The sequence below is a fragment of the Salvelinus fontinalis genome, chromosome 40 (genome assembly GCF_029448725.1).
Source record: "Salvelinus fontinalis isolate EN_2023a chromosome 40, ASM2944872v1, whole genome shotgun sequence".
NCBI lineage: Eukaryota > Metazoa > Chordata > Actinopteri > Salmoniformes > Salmonidae > Salvelinus > Salvelinus fontinalis.
The window spans coordinates 7,574,719-7,593,056 of record NC_074704.1 but is presented as its reverse complement, the minus strand read 5'-3'; the positions used below and the strand labels follow the sequence as shown (position 1 = coordinate 7,593,056).

Sequence of the window (18,338 nt, the reverse complement as noted above, 5' to 3'; positions counted from 1 at the left end):
CATTGATCAGAAATACAGTGTAGACATTGTTAAATGTTGTAAATGACAATTGCAGCTGGAAACCGCAGATTTTTAATGGAATATCTACATAGGTATACAGAGGCCTATTATCAGCAACCATCACTCCTGTGTTCCAATGGCGCTTTGTGTTAGCTAATACAAGTTTATAATTTTAAAAGGCTAATTGATCATTAGAAAACCCTTTTGCAATTATGTTAGCACAGCTGAGAACGGTTGTGCTAACTAAAGAAGCAATAAAACTGGCCTTCTTTAGACTAGTTGAGTGTCTGGAGCAATAGCATTTTGTAGGTTCGATTGCAGGCTCAAAATGTCCAGAAACAAAGAACTTTCTTCTGAAACTCGTAAGTCTATTCTTGTTCTGAGAAATGAAGGCTATTCCATTTGAGAAATTGCCAAGAAACTGAAGATCTCGTACAACGCTGTGTACTACTCCCTTCACAGAACAGCGCAAACGTGGTCTAACCAGAGTAGAAAGAGTGGGAGGCCCCGGTGCACAACTGAGCATGAGGACAAGTACGTTAGACGGTCTAGTTTGAGAAACAGATGCCTCACAAGTCCTCAACTGGCAGCTTCATTAAATAGCACCCACCAAACACCAGTCTCAACAGTGGAGAGGTGACTCCTGAATGCTGGCCTGCTGCCAAGGAACTGACGTTTGTTTTGTTGCTTTGTCGGCACATTGGAAGAATGCCTTTCAAAAATGTTTAGGCGTCAACAATCTATCCAGAGAACCACCCACACACATAAAGTAGTCACACACACATAGTGGAAGTATGCCTTTCAAAAATGTTTAGGCGTCAACAATCTATCCAGAGAACCACCCACACACATAAAGTAGTCACACACACATAGTGGAAGTATGCCTTTCAAAAATGTTTAGGCGTCAACAATCTATCCAGAGAACCACCCACACACATAAAGTAGTCACACACACATAGTGGAAGTATGCCTTTCAAAAATGTTTAGGCATCAACAATCTATCCAGAGAACCACCCACACACATAAAGTAGTCACACACACACAGTGGTAAATGTGATTTACTAGGTTGGAAACACAGTTACAAAGTTAAGGCACAGAGGATCGACAGTACATCAGGTATCAAAGTAAAACTCCTCATTCAAGGCAGGTAGCTAGGCTAGACAGTTCCACGATATAAATATAAACTTATATAGGCTGATGGAATCATAAAAATGGCAGTCATGGTGATGTGGCTAATCAGTAATCTGATACAAGCTGAAGCACCAGCTGTGGCATATGGAAATGAGTGTTGTTTGTCTTAGTTAAATACGTTCCCATTTGCTACAGTGTTATCGGTGAATGAATGTAGGCCAGTGGAAAAACGTGCCATAGTGTTATCGGTGACTGAATGTAGGCCAGTGGAAAAACGTGCTACAGTGTTATCGGTGACTGAATGTAGGCTAGTGGAACAACGTGCTATAGTGTTATCAGTGACTGAATGTAGGCCAGTGGAAAAACGTGCTATAGTGTTATCGGTGACTGAATGTAGGCCAGTGGAAAAACATGAGAAGGACATGAGAATTTCCAGGGAGAAAGGCCAGGACAGGAGTGTCTTCCTAAAAAAAAGGTACAGGAGGGCACAACAATGTAACATTTAAGATCACATCAGTATCATCATGACCGAATGAACGAACCCTTCGATAAAAAGGCTGATTATTTCATAAAACCTTAAATAAAATAGGTAGAGGAAAGTTTAAAAGAAACATGTACCTGCCAGTCTCTTGTATAGAGTACAACTGGGGAATATGTGGTTAGTGTTCTGCATGAATTCTATATTCTAATTCTATGGTTCTGTATCCCTGGGTTGAGAATGTCAACCTGTACCGTGTGGTAGTTTGTACCAGGAAGTATACTGCATGTGGAACACGAGCAATAGAAGGTGACAAGACAGCATGTAGGCCAATAGGCTAAGAACTGTAGGCTAAATATCAATACATACCCTGGTTAAAACATTCAACTGTTGGTCACTTCCTTATTGTGCTGTACATGTCGTCGGACACATTAGTTGCATTCCAAATAACACCCTATTCTCTATATACTGCACTATAGGGCTCTGGTCAAAAGTAGTGCACTATATAGGGAATAGGGTGCTATTTGGGAGACACAAAGAGACAACCTCAAAAGGCACATTCACTGGCTGCCTGTCAGAGGCTGATATCATACTGATGGAAAGTACAGTGCATAGATACAATGTAGGGTTTCAGAACTACAGTAACTTTCCAAATTTTCCTGAAATTCCAGTAGAAGATTCCTGGATGTTCTACTTATTCCCTCCTGATTCCAGGAATCTTCCAATAGGAATTTCTGGAAAACTGGGGAATTTTCAGGAAGTTAGAACCCTAATACAATGTCATCATCATCATCATCATAACAAATAGGATATCACATCAACATCCTGAACATAAATGTATAATGGCACTACTAGACTTAATCTTAATACATGGACAGTCTAGCCTGGTCCCAGATCTGTTTGTGCGGTCTTGCCAACATCTATATGGTCATTTTCGTGCCTTGGCATGCCAGATCTGGGATCAGGCTAGAGGTTAACATTGGGATAGCTGCAGCACACAAACGGACCAGCAGTAGAGAGAGAAGAGGAAGGGTCCCTCATAGGACATACAGCAACAACTCCTCCTCCATACACTGACTGCTGCTGCAGAGAGAGACAGACAGAGGGGGTGGGGGGAGAGAGACACACACACACAGAGAGGGAGAGACACACAGAGAGGGGGAGAGACACACAGAGAGGGGGAGAGACACACAGAGAGGGGGAGAGACACACAGAGAGGGGGAGAGACACACAGAGAGGGGGAGAGACACACAGAGAGGGGGAGAGACACACAGAGAGGGGGAGAGACACACAGAGAGGGGGAGAGACACACAGAGAGAGGGAGAGACACACAGAGAGAGGGAGAGACACACAGAGAGAGGGAGAGACAGACAGAGGGGGTGGCGGGAGAGAGAGAGAGAGACACAGAGAGGGACAGAAACACACAGAGAAAGAGACAGAGACAAAGAGAGAGAGGGGGGGGGGGGCACAGAGAGGTATGGTAAATAAACAAAACACTATCAACCACACACATAATTATTATAATTAGGAGGATCTGACATATTGCCAATTCACCAGCATCTATCCCATCCTAAAACCCAGACAGGAGAGGAGACTGGAACAGGGGAGAGAGTGGAGAAGAGGAGACTGGAACAGGGGAGAGAGTGGAGAAGAGGAGACTGGAACAGGGGAGAGAGTGGAGAAGAGGAGACTGGAACAGGGGAGAGAGTGGAGAAGAGGAGACTGGAACAGGGGAGAGAGTGGAGAAGAGGAGACTGGAACAGGGGAGAGAGTGGAGAAGAGGAGACTGGAACAGGGGAGAGAGTGGAGAAGAGGAGACTGGAACAGGGGAGAGAGTGGAGAAGAGGAGACTGGAACAGGGGAGAGAGTGGAGAAGAGGAGACTGGAACAGGGGAGAGAGTGGAGAAGAGGAGACTGGAACAGGGGAGAGAGTGGAGAAGAGGAGACTGGAACAGGGGAGAGAGTGGAGAAGAGGAGACTGGAACAGGGGAGAGAGTGGAGAAGAGGAGACTGGAACAGGGGAGAGAGTGGAGAAGAGAGAGGGAGGGAAAAGAGGAGACGAAGGTGTACATCCGTAGAACAGGCTGCAGGACTCTGGAGAGAGAAGGAGAAGAGGGGGAGATTGGATAAAGGTGTCCTAGACTACCCCAGAACAGGCTGCAGGACTCTGGAGAGAGAAGGAGAAGAGGGGGAGAGTGGATAAAGGTGTTCTAGACTACCTCAGAACAGGCTGCAGGACTCTGGAGAGAGAAGGAGAAGAGGGGGAGAGTGGATAAAGGTTTTCTAGACTACCTCAGAACAGACTGCAGGACTCTGGAGAGAGAAGGAGAAGAGGGGGAGAGTGGATAAAGGTGTCCTAGACTACCTCAGAACAGACTGCAGGAATTAGGGGGTGAGAAAAGAAGAGGAGGAAGAGGAGGACAGGAGATTGTGTACTAGGTTACCTCGGACCAGGCTGCAGGACTCTGGAGAGAGAAGGAGAAGAGGAGGAAGAGGAGGACAGGAGATTGTGTACTAGGTTACCTCGGACCAGGCTGCAGGACTCTGGAGAGAGAAGGAGAAGAGGAGGAAGAGGAGGACAGGAGAATGTGTACTAGGTTACCTCGGACCAGGCTGCAGGACTCTGGAGAGAGAAGGAGAAGAGGAGGAAGAGGAGGACAGGAGAATGTGTACTAGGTTACCTCGGACCAGGCTGCAGGACTCTGGAGAGAGAAGGAGAAGAGGAGGAAGAGGAGGACAGGAGAATGTGTACTAGGTTACCTCGGACCAGGCTGCAGGACTCTGGAGAGAGAAGGAGAAGAGGAGGAAGAGGAGGACAGGAGAATGTGTACTAGGTTACCTCGGACCAGGCTGCAGGACTCTGGAGAGAGAAGGAGAAGAGGAGGAAGAGGAGGACAGGAGAATGTGTACTAGGTTACCTCGGACCAGGCTGCAGGACTCTGGAGAGAGAAGGAGAAGAGGAGGAAGAGGAGGACAGGAGAATGTGTACTAGGTTACCTCGGACCAGGCTGCAGGACTCTGGAGAGAGAAGGAGAAGAGGAGGAAGAGGAGGACAGGAGAATGTGTACTAGGTTACCTCGGACCAGGCTGCAGGACTCTGGAGAGAGAAGGAGAAGAGGAGGAAGAGGAGGACAGGAGAATGTGTACTAGGTTACCTCAGACCAAGCTGCAGGACTTTAATTTGGGGGTGGGGGCATATATTTGTCCTGTTACACAAGTGTGTAATGTAAATGTGTTTCTTGCATATCCCAACTCCCCCAGTGGGGTCACGACCAGGGTCACCATTGTATAGCGCCCCTGGAGTAATTCAGGTTAAGTGCCTTGCTCAAGGGTACAGCGACAGATTTTTCACGGCTCCGGCTCCGGTGTCCGAACCAGCGACCTTTTGGTTACTGGTCCAGTGCTCTAACCTTGAGGCGACCTGTCGAGAAGAGGAGGAAGAGGAGGAGAGTGGACGAAGGTGTTCTAGACTACCTCAGAACAGGCTGCAGGACTTGGGGGGTCTGAAGGGGTTGTCACTGGAGGGTACCCCCATCAGGAGAGGGTCCTGGTGAGCATTCTGCAGACAGTAGTTCTTCAGCTCCACTGCAGCCTGAGACACCTGGGGGTTCATTACAATAATTATTCATTACAGAATACAAGAAGATATATGAATGGGACTGATGCATTATGGGGCGGCTTCCCAGACACAGATTAAACCTAGTCCTGAACTAGACAGTGATCTCAATGGAGAATGTCTATTAAAAGCTGTAGTTAGTCCAGGACCAGGCTTAATCTGTGTCCGGGAAACTGACCCTAGATACCAGGGCTCTCCAACCCCGTTCCTGGAGACACACCCTCCTGTATTTTCACTCCAACCCCGTTCCTGGAGAGATAGCATCCTGTATTTTCACTCCAACCCCGTTCCTGGAGAGACACCCTCCTGTATTTTCACTCCAACCCCGTTCCTGGAGAGATAGCATCCTGTATTTTCACTCCAACCCCGTTCCTGGAGAGATAGCCTCCTGTATTTTCACTCCAACCCCGTTCCTGGAGAGATAGCCTCTTGTATTTTCACTCCAACCATGTTCCTGGAGAGACACCCTCCTGTAGGTTTTCGCTCCAACCCCGTTCCTGGAGAGATAGCCTCCTGTATTTTCCCTCCAACCCCGTTCCTGAAGAGATAGCCTCTTGTATTTTCACTCCAACCATGTTCCTGGAGAGACACCCTCCTGTAGGTTTTCCCTCCAACCCCGTTCCTGGAGAGATAGCCTCCTGTATTTTCCCTCCAACCCCGTTCCTGAAGAGATAGCCTCCTGTATTTTCACTCCAACCATGTTCCTGGAGAGACACCCTCCTGTAGGTTTTCGTTCCAACACTAATCTAGCGCACCTGATTCTAATAATTAGCTGGTTGATACGTTGAACCAGGTTGGTTACAACTGGGGTTGGAGCGAAAACCATACAGGAGCTATATACACTATGGACCGGTTTCCCAGACACATATCAAGCCTAGTTCTGGATTAAAATGAGCTATAAATAGAGAATCTCAATGGAGCATGCTTTTAGTCCAGCACTAGGTTTAATCTGGGAACCCGGGCCTGTATGCTACTAACACATGACAGGTGTCGACACAGTGGAGAGCTGACAGAGGAAACAAGGGCTCCGTACTGCATATTGACTGGCTGCATCACTGCTCGGTATGGCAATAGCACCGCCCTGGATCACATGGCGTATCCTTGTCCCCTTACCCCTATACATATCTACCTCCATCCCTCCAGTATCCCTGTCCCCTTACCCCTATACATATCTACCTCCATCCCTCCAGTATCCCTGTCCCCTTATCCCTATACATATCTACCTCCATCCCTCCAGTATCCCTGTCTCCTTACCCCTATACATATCTACCTCCATCCCTCCAGTATCCCTGTCTTCTTACCCCTATACATATCTACCTCCATCCCTCCAGTATCCCTCTCCCCTATACATATCTACCTCCATCTCTCCAGTATCCCTGTCCCCTATACATATCTACCTCCATCCCTCCAGTATCCCTCTCCCCTATACATATCTACCTCCATCTCTCCAGTATCCCTGTCCCCTATACATATCTACCTCCATCCCTCCAGTATCCCTGTCCCCTATACATATCTACCTCCATCCCTCCAGTATCCCTGTCCCCTATACATATCTACCTCCATCCCTCCAGTATCCCTGTCCCCTTACCCCTATACATATCTACCTCCATCCCTCCAGTGTCCCTGTCCCCTATACATATCTACCTCCATCCCTCCAGTATCCCTGTCCCCTATACATATCTACCTTCATCCCTCCAGTATCCCTGTCTCCTTACCCCTATACATATCTACCTCCATCCCTCCAGTATCCCTGTCCCCTTACCCCTATACATATCTACCTCCATCCCTCCAGTGTCCCTGTCCCCTTACCCCTATACATATCTACCTCCATCCCTCCAGTATCCCTGTCCCCTATACATATCTACCTCCATCCCTCCAGTATCCCTGTCCCCTATACATATCTACCTCCATCCCTCCAGTATCCCTGTCCCCTATACATATCAACCTCCATCCCTCCAGTATCCCTGTCCCCTATACATATCTACCTCCATCCCTCCAGTATCCCTGTCCCCTATACATATCTACCTCCATCCCTCCAGTATCCCTGTCCCCTATACATATCTACCTCCATCCCTCCAGTATCCCTGTCCCCTTATCCCTATACATATCTACCTCCATCCCTCCAGTATCCCTGTCCCCTATACATATCTACCTCCATCCCTCCAGTATCCCTGTCCCCTATACATATCTACCTCCATCCCTCCAGTATCCCTGTCCCCTATACATATCTACCTCCATCCCTCCAGTATCCCTGTCCCCTATACATATCTACCTCCATCCCTCCAGTATCCCTGTCCCCTATACATATCTACCTCCATCCCTCCAGTATCCCTGTCCCCTATACATATCTACCTCCATCCCTCCAGTATCCCTGTCCCCTATACATATCTACCTCCATCCCTCCAGTATCCCTGTCCCCTATACATATCTACCTCCATCCCTCCAGTATCCCTGTCCCCTATACATATCTACCTCCATCTCTCCAGTATCCCTGTCCCCTATACATATCTACCTCCATCCCTCCAGTATCCCTGTCCCCTTATCCCTATACATATCTACCTCCATCCCTCCAGTATCCCTGTCTCCTTACCCCTATACATATCTACCTCCATCCCTCCAGTATCCCTGTCCCCTATACATATCTACCTCCATCCCTCCAGTATCCCTGTCCCCTTATCCCTATACATATCTACCTCCATCCCTCCAGTATCCCTGTCCCCTATACATATCTACCTCCATCCCTCCAGTATCCCTGTCTCCTTATCCCTATACATATCAACCTCCATCCCTCCAGTATCCGTCCCCTATACATATCTACCTCCATCCCTCCAGTATCCCTGTCCCCTTATCCCTATACATATCTACCTCCATCCCTCCAGTATCCCTGTCCCCTATACATATCTACCTCCATCCCTCCAGTATCCCTGTCCCCTATACATATCTACCTCCATCCCTCCAGTATCCCTGTCCCCTATACATATCTACCTCCATCACTCCAGTATCCCTGTCCCCTATACATATCTACCTCCATCCCTCCAGTATCCCTGTCCCCTATACATATCTACCTCCATCCCTCCAGTATCCCTGTCCCCTATACATATCAACCTCCATCCCTCCAGTATCCCTGTCCCCTATACATATCTACCTCCATCTCTCCAGTATCCCTGTCCCCTATACATATCTACCTCCATCCCTCCAGTATCCCTGTCCCCTTATCCCTATACATATCTACCTCCATCCCTCCAGTATCCCTGTCCCCTATACATATCAACCTCCATCCCTCCAGTATCCCTGTCCCCTATACATATCTACCTCCATCCCTCCAGTATCCCTGTCTCCTTACCCCTATACATATCTACCTCCATCCCTCCAGTATCCCTGTCCCCTATACATATCTACCTCCATCCCTCCAGTATCCCTGTCCCCTATACATATCTACCTCCATCCCTCCAGTATCCCTGTCCCCTATACATATCTACCTCCATCCCTCCAGTATCCCTGTCCCCTATACATATCTACCTCCATCCCTCCAGTATCCCTGTCCCCTATACATATCTACCTCCATCCCTCCAGTATCCCTGTCCCCTTATCCCTATACATATCTACCTCCATCCCTCCAGTATCCCTGTCCCCTATACATATCTACCTCCATCCCTCCAGTATCCCTGTCCCCTATACACATCTACCTCCATCCCTCCAGTATCCCTGTCCCCTATACATATCTACCTCCATCCCTCCAGTATCCGTCCCCTTACCCCTATACACATCTACCTCCATCCCTCCAGTATCCCTGTCCCCTATACATATCTACCTCCATCCCTCCAGTATCCCTGTCCCCTATACATATCTACCTCCATCCCTCCAGTATCCCTGTCCCCTATACATATCTACCTCCATCCCTCCAGTATCCCTGTCCCCTATACACATCTACCTCCATCCCTCCAGTATCCCTGTCCCCTATACATATCTACCTCCATCCCTCCAGTATCCCTGTCCCCTATACATATCTACCTCCATCCCTCCAGTATCCCTGTCCCCTATACATATCTACCTCCATCCCTCCAGTATCCCTGTCCCCTATACATATCTACCTCCATCCCTCCAGTATCCCTGTCCCCTATACATATCTACCTCCATCCCTCCAGTATCCCTGTCCCCTATACATATCTACCTCCATCCCTCCAGTATCCCTGTCCCCTATACATATCTACCTCCATCCCTCCAGTATCCCTGCACATGTAAATATGGTATTGGAACTGACTCAATATTTCCTGTATATAGAATGCTGACCTACATACTGTACTTTATCCTGTACTTGATATTTCACGTGTTTTTTTTCTAGTAATACATTGTTATTGATTATTGCATTGTCGGGTTTTGAGTTGACAAAAAAGGCATTTCACTGTTCTTGTGCATGTGACATTAAAACTTGTATCGCACTGGTGTTACTACACAGACTCATTTCCATAGTAACAGATTAACACAGAAGTTTTGAATACATTTTCTAGTGACTAAACGACAGTTAGGCTACAGCTGGATTTCCAATGCAAAGAAGAGAGTACTTCATGCCCTGTACAGGAAGCAACCTACCCCATTCATAGATGCTAACTACTCTAGTGCTTATTGACGATAAGTGTCTTCTGACCAGGGGATCTTTGTTAGGAGCCCTGATGCTTTGCTATAAACATGAAAACACATCGCTTGTGGTACCGTTTTGGAAACATAAGGAACGCATCACTACAGTCCCTGGTTCGATTCCAGGCTGTATCACATTTGGCCGTCATCGGGAGTCCCATAGGGCGGCACACAATTGGCCCAGCGTCATCCGGGTTTGGCCGGGGTAGGCTGGCATTGTAAATAAGAATTTGTTATTAACTGACTTGCCTAGTTAAATAAAGGTTAAATAAATAAATTAAATCTTTCATTTCAGCGAGAAATACATTAAAAAAAAACATGTAAATGATTACACACCATAAGAGTTACGGTTAGTGCTCCTACATGGCCATGTTACAGCGCTTGTTTGCGGAAGACATAGCTAATTAGCACAGGTGGCGGCCTATCTAGCTGCTCCAGCTGCTAACTACCATTCGTATAAACTGGTAGCATAACTAGCTTACAGAAATCATTGGTGGTAATCAGTCGTTAAACTAATGCAGTTGATTGGTGACGTGAACAAGTATTGTTGTTGACATCCATACAAGAATTAGTCAGATTTAACCTCAACATAGTGTGAAACGCACATAGCCAAGGGGAGTGGTCCTGGGCGTGCTGCGGCACCCCTGATAAATCAGTTATAAGGTCATTCATATTTCCCCCCATCAAATCAAATTAGTGCACTAGGCCTTTTAGGCTACTCGTGAAAGGGCTGAGCAAAATACTGGTCAGCAGAGCGGGGAGAAATGGCGCCCCCTATGGCTACAATAAGATACACACGTCATTAATCACCGATTTCCCGAAACGGTTTTCGCAACATATGCTGATATGCCCCTTATCTTTAATGTCAGCTAGAAATAATATTTAAAATAAAAAATATACACTTACTGTAGACATAACCCCTCCCCAACCACCTAACCAACCAGCGTCTATGGCTACAGTAACTGTATATTTATTATTTATTTTTATATTTAAAATATTCTGAGACAAGAAAAGGGGCATATTAGCATAGGTTCCGAAAGCGATGATTATTGACGTTAAAGCACAGCTTCAAGAATTGTAGTTTACATACATAGAGCCAAATGTAATGGCTGAAAACCATACATGCGGAAAAGGGTTTTCGGGAGCTAGGAGTAGCCTAGCTACACCAGGCAGAGGCAGTAATAAGACAAGTTAACTTAGAGAAAGAAAAAAATGGCTTCGGAATATTACTAACCCGTGGGAATGTCAGTGAACTGACTCATCCAAGATAGGCCTACACTCTGACCCGACTTTCAATCTATTTCACTAGGCCACCGATGCAGGACCATGGTCCTAGGACTGTCTCGATAGCAGGCAAAAGTTGATGGAATTATGAATTACTTTCCTATTTGATCGCCTTTATTCTTTTTGGCTATGTCAACAATACTAGCCTACTGACAGGAGGCGACGGTGTAGACCAGCCTACTGTTCAATAGACATTTGTAACATGACAACATTGATACAAGGTAGCAACATGTACAACTGGAGGCGACGGTGTAGACCAGCCTACTGTTCAATAGACATTTGTAACATGACAACATTGATACAAGGCAGCAACATGTACGACTGTATTATACCTAACATGACAACTTCATAAAGCAACCTTTGCATCATTGTAACGTCGTGTTTACTACTTTGTTTCACGTCACTAGCCTAGCCTACTCCAAGCCGCGACGCTGTCCCAGCGACAGGAGTGTCGTTAACAGCTCTTCCGTGTTTGTTTGGTGTTAGTGTTGCTGCTACTATCCCTTTTACCTTGATCCTACGGACACTGGCCTCCAACCGCAGCTGTTTCACTACTCTCTGAGCGACGACCAAGTTGCTGCTGGCGTTGTTGTTTGACATGTCGAGGGTCAGAAGTGCGAAAGTAGGTTATCCTACTAGGGCGACTGTGAGTGAAAGTGTCAGAGTTTGTGAAGCAGTCAGTCTGTCGTTCTCTCCCCGCCCACTCGACACAATGTTTCCTCAACAACAACATTCTAATTGGTTGTCCGTCAATCGATCACTAAGTACGTTTACATTCACACTAACTATTTGATATTAAACTGATTATGGATGAAGGCCGAGTATGGCAATAGTCATGTAAACACCTTGTTCTTCTTATCTTAATCGGCGTAAGGTCATGATCGAAGTAAGCATACGTTGATTAACACACCTGGGTTTCTGAGCAATTCAAAAACATTATTAGGACACGTAAACAGCATAATCGGCGTGGTCTGCGGTGCATTTCGTCTGCTGATGTGCCAGCAGCCGGTAGCGCGAAGCTTCGCTCTTTTGCGCGAATGAGAGGAGTTCGGAAAAACTGAAAGTATGCATCTTATAAACAATTTTCACATACAAACATTGTCTTTATATGTCCTAAATCAGAATCAAATAGTCTTCGCAAAGATAACATGGTCACCGTGGTAGAACGTTGATTTTGATTGGCGATTTTCTGCATTTATCAAAAGGCAAAGCAGTAGACTGATTTCAGATGTGGCCATATAAACTGGCTTATTAGGGAAATCGTTATTCTTACAAAACATGTAAACGTTTTAAAACGAACTATTATATTAATCTGACTATCCACAATAATCGTATTATTGTGTGCATGTAACCACTTTGTAATTTACGCAGTCTCCAATATGGTGTAATTGCAGAACGCAATTCGGGGCGTTTCTGGATGTGATCGTTTCTTGACAGCAGGAAACGCCCATTGGTGCTTGTCTGGTCAATTCCGATGATAATGAGACTGACTGTTTCTCGACACTAATTATTTGTTTATATAGCAGGTTAGGATAACTGACGTGGCGGGTTAGGCTTCACTACAGTGAGTAGGTTCGATTAATCTCGCCCGTTTTACACCAGTTGAAAGTTGATCGCATTCGATTTGGAACCTTCCTTCCCTGGCCTATGGCGAAGTCGGGTGAAAACAGAAGTGACTTAATTTAGCACGTGGATTGATGAGTACTATTCTGTGTGGTCCAATGCAAAAGTGATTTATCTTTATTTTATTTGGTACATGGGGAATTTTACAGCAAAAGGTATTTTATGTGCACCACGTCATCACGCACAGCCTTTTATCTGCAACAAGTCAATTTGATGAAACACCCGTCTGTTGGGAAAATGCGCATATTTTTTATATGCGGATTTGAGAATATTCGCATGAAAATCTTTAATCAATTGGATGGAAACGTAGCTATTGCCAGTCTTCAACAGCTGTTGTCCCCAATGCGAAAGAAACGGCCACGGACCAATGACGAGCATCAATGGGTGTAATTTAACTCAAGAAATGGCTTTATCAGAAAACGCCTGTAATTGCCCGTCTCAGTGGCAGATTTACCATTAGGCATAACAGTCCACCGAGACGGAAGCGGAAGCTAGACACCCCACTCACTTTTTTTCCCGGTTTAATTGAAGTCAATGAACTACAGTAGACCAAACCCAGTTGCTATTCCATTGGTGTCTATGGCAGTCACCCAGTCCGGAACTGACAATGTTTTTCAATGATAAAAGGCCTGAGTAAGCTATCTTCATTTATCCACCATCTTTATTTAAAAATATGTATTTAATATATATATATATATAATTATGGTAACAAAATAAAACAGGCCCTACATAATTTGCCTTAATATTCATGCTTGAGGCTTTTACTGGGCTGGGTCTCAAATTCTGAGAATTGATGTGGGCTGGGAGGGTTTCGGACTCTGTATCAAGATGATACGTATAGGCTAGAGTGCACTCAGAAGAATGATGTTCCACCAGACCAGGACAGGCAGTGTATCTCAGAAGCCCATAACTCTAATTGTATCTGTTAATACCAATATACAGTTTATCCTAGTAACAATATGACTGTCCTGCTAATGTGCATCACTATACCTGGTAACCTATCGAAAGGAGACCAGTAACAATATGACTGTCCTGCTAATGTGCATCACTATACCTGGTAACCTATCGAAAGGAGACCAGTAACAATATGACTGTCCTGCTAATGTGCATCACTATACCTGGTAACCTATCGAAAGGAGACCAGTAACAATATGACTGTCCTGCTAATGTGCATCACTATACCTGGTAACCTATCGAAAGGAGACCAGTAACAATATGACTGTCCTGCTAATGTGCATCACTATACCTGGTAACCTATCGAAAGGAGACCAGTAACAATATGACTGTCCTGCTAATGTGCATCACTATACCTGGTAACCTATCGAAAGGAGACCCATAGGCGTAGCTGATCCAAATGTTTCCCTCAGACAGGCTTGTTAGTTTGTAATACATTTTTTGAGCGATTTAAATGTCTGACAGAAAATCTATGTATTTTCTTAATTAGTCAAGGCACAGACCTTATTTTCACCATTTATCCCCCCAAAAACATGAATTGTCCCATAGGCTTTGGCCAACGAGGCATGGCAGTTGCGCTGCTTTCACATGATAGTCGTAACTAGAAAAAAACCTCACATTTCCGACTAGCTAACTGGTAGTAGTTATATACGTGCAGTGTCCAACGAATCAGCCAGTAGGACATTTTTGAGTTTCTTAGTTCCGACTAGCATTGGTGCCTACAAAAATACACCATTTCTATTGCTCTCTATAGACATGGGCCTCCAAATCACTGTCTGCCCTGAGTCTGTCACATCTACTACAGCGTAGCCTCCCCCCAGGTAATCATGATTAACATTCATGATTTGCCAAGAAAAAACTAATTCCTGTACACGTTTCTTATGTTCCGTTCAGAGATGGTCATTAGAAACTAGGCTAGAGGCTAAGAAACCAACAGAGTTATAAAACACCTGTGGGATGTACGTCAAGGTATGTTTGTAAAATCCTATGCTAAGCTTTGTAGTCTGCACTTTCATCCGTTTTGTAGACGTGATTTGTGCAATAAAAACACACACGGCCTAGACAAGGGGCGTGTTCAGCAGGACACAACATTATTTCTATCTGAAGGTTCCAGAACGTTATGTAGAACAAACATGTCTCTATGATATGTAAAACAATGAATCATGTCGGCTCTATTCCTGGCATTTCTATCTGGAGACTGAACGTGACCCATGCAATGACTGTGCAGAAACACTGATGCTTTTTTCTTTAATGCATAAAACAATTGCATTACAGTATGGATGTGGTACAGATAGGTGACTATCTAACTTCCATCCAAGGTAGCTTACAGTATCTTTGGCAGTAACCATTGTGTCCCCTACCATGACATTAAAGCCAAGGGATCTGCTCCATTTGATACAAGAGAATACAGTCTTAACCCAGTGGTGGAAAAAGTACCCACTTGTCATACTTGAGTAAAAGTAAAGATAACTTAATAGAAAATGACTCAAGTATAAGTGAATGGAACCCAGTAAAATACTACTTGAGTAAAAGTCTAAAAGTATTTGGTTCAAAATGTACTTAAGTATCTAAAGTAAATGTAATTGCTAAAATATACTTAAGTATCAAAAGTTAAAGTATAAATCTTTTCAAATTCCTTATAAAGCAAACCAGGCTGCACCCTTTTCTAGTTTTTAAAACTTACGCATAGCCAGGGGCTCAGACATCATTTACAAACCAAGCATGTGCTTAGTGAGTCCACCAGATCAGAGGCAGTATGGATGACCAGGGATGTTCTCTTGATACGTGTGTGAATTGGACCATTTTCCTGTCCGGCTAAGCATTCAAAGTGTAATGACTACTCTTGGGTGTCAGGGAAAATGTATGCAGTAAAAAGTACAATATTTCCTTTAGGAATGTAGTGAATTAAAAGTAGTCCAAGTCAAAACTATAAATAGTAAAGTACAGATACCCCCAAAAACTTCTTAAGTAGTACTTTGAAGTATTTTTTACTTAAGTACTTTACACCACTGTCTAAACCCCTCTCCCACTCCACCATGTGACACAGCAAAACATGTCTGTAAGACTGTGTCGTAGGCTGTGACTATAAGAGATGAACGGTTGCTGTCAGAGAGTTCAGTCCAAACCCAAGATAGAGAGGCTCAGTGAATGTGGTGTGGAATGTATACAGATGGGTCATTGTGCCCAATTGGTTGACCATGTAAAAGGACAAAGTGCCGGCCGGCCAATCCAGATACACTCCTACTCTGTAGGGCACTTGTGCTTTGATTTTAGGTAGCTGTAACCTGTGTAGAATGTCTTTGTGCTGTGCATGGCCCTTATACTTCGAGGCGTACAAGTCCAAGAATTGGCATTGCATCCTAGTGTTACGCTTTCACCGGTTCCTTTCCTCTCGATTCCCTTGTAGGCCATGCCTATGTGAACGTTGTGTAGACACTCCACCTCCAGGTAATGACGCTTGTCGAGGCCCTCCTTACACAGCACCTGGTTGCATTTATCAAACCTGTCTTGGGTGATGGGATACTGCTGCTTTGTGCTCTGGCGCGTCACCTTCCTGTCCCCCTCAGACAGAGAGACATTCAGAATAACAAAGCTCAGATAATTCCCACAATTCATCTGTAATAACAAGACATGGAATTATTTGCAGGGATGACTTACTCATCGTCATCATCACCAACATCAACAGACGAGAGTGGACTCCATGGAGGGGAGGCCACATATTGTGGTGAAGGTGGACGATAAGCCTCGGAATGGTGGAGGGAAGGCCACAGGAAGTGGTATAGGTGGAGGGGGGGCCACGGGCAGTTGCACTGGTGGAGGGTGGGCCACAAGAAGTGGTGCAGAAGATGGGAGGGGGGCGCAGGAATAGGTGCTGTTGCAGGTGTAACCTCATTTGAAAAAGTAGTCTGTAAAAGGTCATTTTAAAGGCTTATACATTTCAAAAGCATGGAGAAAGCAATAAAGCTGTCAAACATGAGGTGATTGCGTTCTGAAAATGATTTACAGAAAAAAAATGTAGCTGCATGCATCACTCACTATAGAATGTAATCAATGTGTTGGTCAAGAAGACCTTTTAATGATGCATGTAGCTCTATTTTCTAAATAATATTTTCAATATGTATTACATTCAACAAGCAGTGTTGTTTCCTCCTCTCTGGTCCGTCCTAACTCTGGAGGGAACGCCATATCTGGAGACAGCATTCATGAAGCAATCCATTACAGTAGTTCTGCGATTGTTGCTGGAAGCACGGAGAAACACAACGAGACGGCTGTACCCATCAATGCCACCATGTATGACTATCCTCCACCTAAATCAGAAAACACAGCACTGGACGATACAAAAGCTGAACACATGAAATATACAAACATCACCATCCTCCTTTACCACTTAGATGCTGCATCAGGTTCCTGCAGTACATAACAAAGCAGCAGACCAGATATTAAATGAACATCCAAAGTGTGGAACAATGTTAATGAACATCCAAAGTGTGGAACAATGTTAATGAACATCCAAAGTGTGGAACAATGTTAATGAACATCCAAAGTGTGGAACAATGTTAATGAACATCCAAAGTGTGGAACAATGTTAATGAACATCCAAAGTGTGGAACAATGTTAATGAACATCCAAAGTGTGGAACAATGTTAATGAACATCCAAAGTGTGGAACAATGTTAATGAACATCCAAAGTGTGGAACAATGTTAATGAACATCCAAAGTGTGGAACAATGTTAATGAACATCCAAAGTGTGGAACAATGTTAATGAACATCCAAAGTGTGGAACAATGTTAATGAACATCCAAAGTGTGGAACAATGTTAATGAACATCCAAAGTGTGGAACAATGTTAATGAACATCCAAAGTGTGGAACAATGTTAATGAACATCCAAAGTGTGGAACAATGTTAATGAACATCCAAAGTGTGGAACAATGTTAATGAACATCCAAAGTGTGGAACAATGTTAATGAACATCCAAAGTGTGGAACAATGTTAATGAACATCCAAAGTGTGGAACAATGTTAATGAACATCCAAAGTGTGGAACAATGTTAATGAACATCCAAAGTGTGGAACAATGTTAATGAACATCCAAAGTGTGGAACAATGTTAATGAACATCCAAAGTGTGGAACAATGTTAATGAACATCCAAAGTGTGGAACAATGTTAATGAACATCTAAAGTGTGGAACAATGTTAATGAACATCCAAAATGTGGAACAATGTTAATGAACATCTAAAGTGTGGAACAATGTTAATGAACATCTAAAGTGTGGAACAATGTTAATGAACATCCAAAGTGTGGAACAATGTTAATGAACATCCAAAGTGTGGAACAATGTTAATGAACATCCAAAGTGTGGAACAATGTTAATGAACATCCAAAGTGTGGAACAATGTTAATGAACATCCAAAGTGTGGAACAATGTTAATGAACATCCAAAGTGTGGAACAATGTTAATGAACATCCAAAGTGTGGAACAATGTTAATGAACATCCAAAGTGTGGAACAATGTTAATGAACATCCAAAGTGTGGAACAATGTTAATGAACATCCAAAGTGTGGAACAATGTTAATGAACATCCAAAGTGTGGAACAATGTTAATGAACATCCAAA

The 18,338-nt window shown here is 44.4% G+C and overlaps 2 protein-coding genes across 3 annotated transcripts in view; both read right to left on the bottom strand.

Moving 5' to 3' along the window:
* Positions 1–1,042: 1,042 nt before the first annotated feature.
* Positions 1,043–11,842, bottom strand: LOC129840016 (guanine nucleotide-binding protein G(I)/G(S)/G(O) subunit gamma-5-like). 2 transcript variants are annotated; one of them, XM_055907810.1, is made up of 3 exons: positions 11,655–11,842; positions 5,084–5,210; positions 1,043–2,689 (listed from the first exon to the last, which is right to left on the bottom strand). In XM_055907810.1, exons 1-2 carry the CDS (start codon positions 11,742–11,744, stop codon positions 5,085–5,087), a joined length of 216 nt encoding a protein of 71 aa, XP_055763785.1. In that variant the 5' UTR covers positions 11,745–11,842; the 3' UTR covers positions 1,043–2,689; position 5,084. The 2 variants fall into 2 exon arrangements, with proteins under 2 accessions (XP_055763785.1, XP_055763784.1); XM_055907809.1 differs by having other exon boundaries at positions 1,043–2,692; positions 11,655–11,840.
* A 241-nt stretch (positions 11,843–12,083) lies between these two features.
* Positions 12,084–18,338, bottom strand: part of LOC129839233 (pancreatic secretory granule membrane major glycoprotein GP2-like) — a 44,776-nt gene continuing 38,521 nt past the window's right edge. Inside the window, exons 10-12 of the mRNA XM_055906545.1 lie at positions 16,410–16,531; positions 16,092–16,283; positions 12,084–12,170 (exon numbers count right to left, since the gene is read on the bottom strand). Of these exons, the coding sequence (XP_055762520.1) occupies positions 12,084–12,170; positions 16,092–16,283; positions 16,410–16,531 (401 nt within the window). The remainder of the gene's footprint in view (positions 12,171–16,091; positions 16,284–16,409; positions 16,532–18,338) is intronic.

What these genes read in the sequence shown, in the direction of transcription:
- LOC129840016 (XM_055907810.1), bottom strand. Translation starts at nt 11,744, where the DNA reads ATGTCAAACAACAACGCCAGCAGCAACTTGGTCGTCGCTCAGAGAGTA. An exon ending in CCAGTGTCCGTAGGATCAAG is followed by an intron (nt 5,211 to 11,654) that starts GTAAAAGGGATA and finishes ATGAACCCCCAG; the next exon opens with GTGTCTCAGGCTGCAGTGGA.